This window comes from Pseudochaenichthys georgianus, chromosome 21 (genome assembly GCF_902827115.2).
Source record: "Pseudochaenichthys georgianus chromosome 21, fPseGeo1.2, whole genome shotgun sequence".
In the NCBI taxonomy this organism is placed as follows: Eukaryota; Metazoa; Chordata; class Actinopteri; order Perciformes; family Channichthyidae; genus Pseudochaenichthys; species Pseudochaenichthys georgianus.
The window spans coordinates 4,530,233-4,533,976 of NC_047523.1; the positions used below are offsets into that span (position 1 = coordinate 4,530,233).

The 3,744-nt window shown below is 47.4% G+C and overlaps 1 protein-coding gene across 1 annotated transcript; it reads left to right on the plus strand.

Moving 5' to 3' along the window:
• Positions 1-996: 996 nt before the first annotated feature.
• LOC139436001 (skin secretory protein xP2-like) lies at positions 997-3,525 on the plus strand. Its single transcript, XM_071207125.1, has 3 exons — positions 997-1,462; positions 2,335-2,345; positions 2,947-3,525. Exons 1-3 carry the CDS (start codon positions 997-999, stop codon positions 3,523-3,525), a joined length of 1,056 nt encoding a protein of 351 aa, XP_071063226.1.
• Positions 3,526-3,744: the final 219 nt, after the last annotated feature.

The window sequence follows — 3,744 nt, forward strand, 5'->3', positions numbered from 1 at the left end:
GGGTGGGGGGAGGAGAAGGAGGTGGCTTATGTGCTGCAGGGTGAGGGAATGAAAGGGGGAGAGAAAAAAGAGAGCTTGGTATCTGGCTTTATAGGCTCGGTGGAGAGCGAAGGGAAGGGAGATCAGAGGTAGACGGGTGTGTGTGTGTGTGTGTGTGTGTGTGTGTGTGTGTGTGTGTGTGTGTGTGTGTGTGTGTGTGTGTGTGTGTGTGTGTGTGTGTGTGTGTGTGTGTGTGTGTGTGTGTGTGTGTGTGTGTGTGTGTGTGTGTGTGTGTGTGTGTGTGTGTGTATAAAGGGGAACTGTGGTGTCAGGCTTGATTTCATTACCGGGGCTAATCAGGTCCATATACTTTAAGTGTTGCTTTAATATGTCTAATCTCTGCAGGATATGGCTGCTTTGCCTTGGATCGCTGTTAAAGAGGGACACACACCGACTGTGAGCCAGGGACAGGGGATTCAGTCCCTCTCACAGACAGATACATGTTTTCATTGACATTGTGACTTATGTGAAACTCGACACATCAGACCTCAGTGCTGAATTCTACTCGTATGTTTGTTTTCAATATCTATAATTCAAGTCTTATGATTCAACCCACTCATATCACATTTATCCTTCACTATTCAGAGTTCCACCATATTATAAATAAAAGAAAATTAAAAACAATTAAATAAACACAAGATGTTAAATTAAAAAGATTGACATTAAAAGTACCTAAAGCTACTGAGAAACAGCGTCTGAGGCACAGGAACGAGGCAGGACATCTTCGAGAGCACAGAGACCCTCTGAAGACTGATGATGAAGACACGATGAAGACTCCGGCTGATGATGAAGACTCAGACTCATGGTGAAGACATGATGAAGACTCAGGCTCATGGTGAAGACATGATGAAGGCTCATGGTGAAGACATGATGAAGACTCAGACTCATTGTGAAGACATGATGAAGACTCAGGCTCATGGTGAAGACATGATGAAGACTCCGACTCATGGTGAAGACATGATGAAGACTCCGACTCATGGTGAAGACATGATGAAGACTCCGGCTCATGGTGAAGACATGATGAAGACTCCAACTCATTTTGAAGACATGATGAAGACTCCGGCTCATGGTGAAGACTTGATGAAGACTCCGACTCATGGTGAAGACATGATGAAGACTCTGACTCATTGTGAAGACATGATGAAGACTCCGGCTCATGGTGAAGACATGATGAAGACTCATGATGAAGACATGGTAAAGACTCAGGCTCATGGTGAAGACATGATGAAGACTCAGGCTCATGGTGAAGACATGATGAAGACTCCAACTCATTTTGAAGACATGATGAAGACTCCGGCTCATGGTGAAGACTTGATGAAGACTCCGACTCATGGTGAAGACATGATGAAGACTCTGACTCATTGTGAAGACATGATGAAGACTCCGGCTCATGGTGAAGACATGATGAAGACTCCGGCTCATGGTGAAGACATGATGAAGACTCATGATGAAGACATGGTAAAGACTCAGGCTCATGGTGAAGACATGATGAAGACTCAGGCTCATGGTGAAGACATGATGAAGACTCAGGCTCATGGTGAAGACATGATGAAGACTCCGACTCATGGTGAAGACATGATGAAGACTCCGGCTCATGGTGAAGACATGATGAAGACTCATGATGAAGACATGGTAAAGACTCAGGCTCATGGTGAAGACATGATGAAGACTCAGGCTCATGGTGAAGACATGATGAAGACTCCGGCTCATGGTGAAGACATGATGAAGACTCATGATGAAGACATGGTAAAGACTCAGGCTCATGGTGAAGACATGATGAAGACTCAGGCTCATAGTGAAGACATGATGAAGACTCCGGCTCATGGTGAAGACATGATGAAGACTCCGGCTCATGGTGAAGACATGATGAAGACTCCGACTCATGGTGAAGACATGATGAAGACTCCGGCTCATGGTGAAGACATGATGCAGACTTATTTTTTTTGGCAATTTATTGAACATGTCAGAAACAAAACATACAACAATAATAATAATAATAATAATAATAATAATAATAATAATAAATATACATATTCTTCCTTTTTCTTTTTCTCACTTTTGATGAGATGCAATGTAGTTTGGCATTTATTCGTACGGGTGGTTTTTTGAAGATGCAGTTTCCTCTCAACATGTGTATATTTTCTCTCCGTGTGAAAAGTCCCTGGATAGTATGAGGTAATTGTTGATTTGCAGCTTTGAACCTAATTTGAATAGTTTTAAGTCAACCAGGTATTGTAGTTTTAGTGTTCTTGGTGTCACGATCTGTCTGTCTGTGTTGTGTTTTGTCTTGTCTAGATCTGTCTTTGGTTTTCTGTCTGCGTTGTGTCTTGTCTAGATCTGTCTTTAGTTTTCTGTCTGCGTTGTGTTTTGTCTTGTTTAGATCTGTCTGTGGTTCCCTGTCGTTAGTTTCCCTGGTGTGTCTAATTTACCCGATTGTGTGCACCTGGTGTCCCTGTGTTTTCTCCTCCCTCCTCACCTGTGTCTTGTTTGTATGATTAGTCTTGTGTGTATTTAAGTTCTGGTTTTTCTGTATGCCTTTGTCGGTTCGTCTTGTGTTATGACTTGGTCTGCGGTGAGTGTTCTGTTCAGTCTTTGTTAATAGTTTAGCCTTGAAATAAAGGAGTTATTTTTGTCAATTTAATCTGCATTTGGGTCCTGCTTCCTACACACACCGTAACAGTACAAACCGACCAAGACATGGACCCAGCAGATGATCCATTTGAGGTGGAATTACAAACATTTTCATTTTATTTGGCTTGCTGCTATGATTGGTGGAAGGGAGCGTCCAGTGTTCTGCTGAAGGAGGCCGCTCTGGTAGAGGCGCACCGGTTGGCTATGGAGAAACCAGGCTTGGTGAAATTCTTACCTGGCTGGATTTTGAACTTCCTCTCGGTGTGTGATTTCCAGCCTGCTGACTACAAACGTCTCGGTGTGTTCCGTCCGGAGTCAACCCCTGCTTCTTCCCCATGTCCTGCTCCTGTCCAGGAGCCGTTCTCTGGAACTCGTCTGGCTTTTGGAGGTCCACAAAGCCTCCAAATGGCTCCTAAAAGAAGGAGTCGCAAGGCCAGGCTAGCAGCCCGAGCCCCAAGAGCCATGGTTCCGGCCCCAGCAGCCATGGTCCCAGACCCAGTTCCGGCCCCAGCAGCCATGGTTCCGGCCCAAGTTCTGTCCCCAGCAGCCATGGTTCCGGCCCAAGTTCTGTCCCCAGCAGCCATGGTTCCGGCCCAAGTTCTGGCCCCAGCAGCCATGGTTCCGGCCCAAGTTCTGGCCCCAGCAGCCATGGTTCCGGCCCAAGTTCTGTCCCCGGCAGCCATGGTTCCGGACCCAGTTCTGGCCCCGGCAGCCATGATTCCGGACCCAGTTCTGGCCCCGGCAGCCATGGTGCCAGCCCCAGTTCCGGCCATAGTTCCAGACCCAGCTCTGGCCCCAGCTGCCATAGTCCAATCTCTAGTCCCATCTCTGGTCCCTTCTCTAGTCTCTTCTTGAGTCCTAACTCAAGTCCCCTCTCGAGTCCCCTCTCTAGGCCTTCCTCTAGTCCCTTCTCTAGTACCTACCCTATGTCCTGTCCCGTTGGGGGTCCCGCCGACTACTCTCCTGCCGGGGGTCCTGTCCCGTCGGGGGTCCCGCCGACTACTCTCCTGCCGGGGGTCCTGCCAACCCCATGTCCAGTCCCGTTGGAGGTCCCGCCGACTACTCTCCTGCCGG

Bases quoted from the DNA above. Each gene is read 5' to 3' on its own strand.
- LOC139436001 (XM_071207125.1), top strand. From the start codon at position 997: ATGATGAAGACTCCGACTCATGGTGAAGACATGATGAAGACTCCGGCT.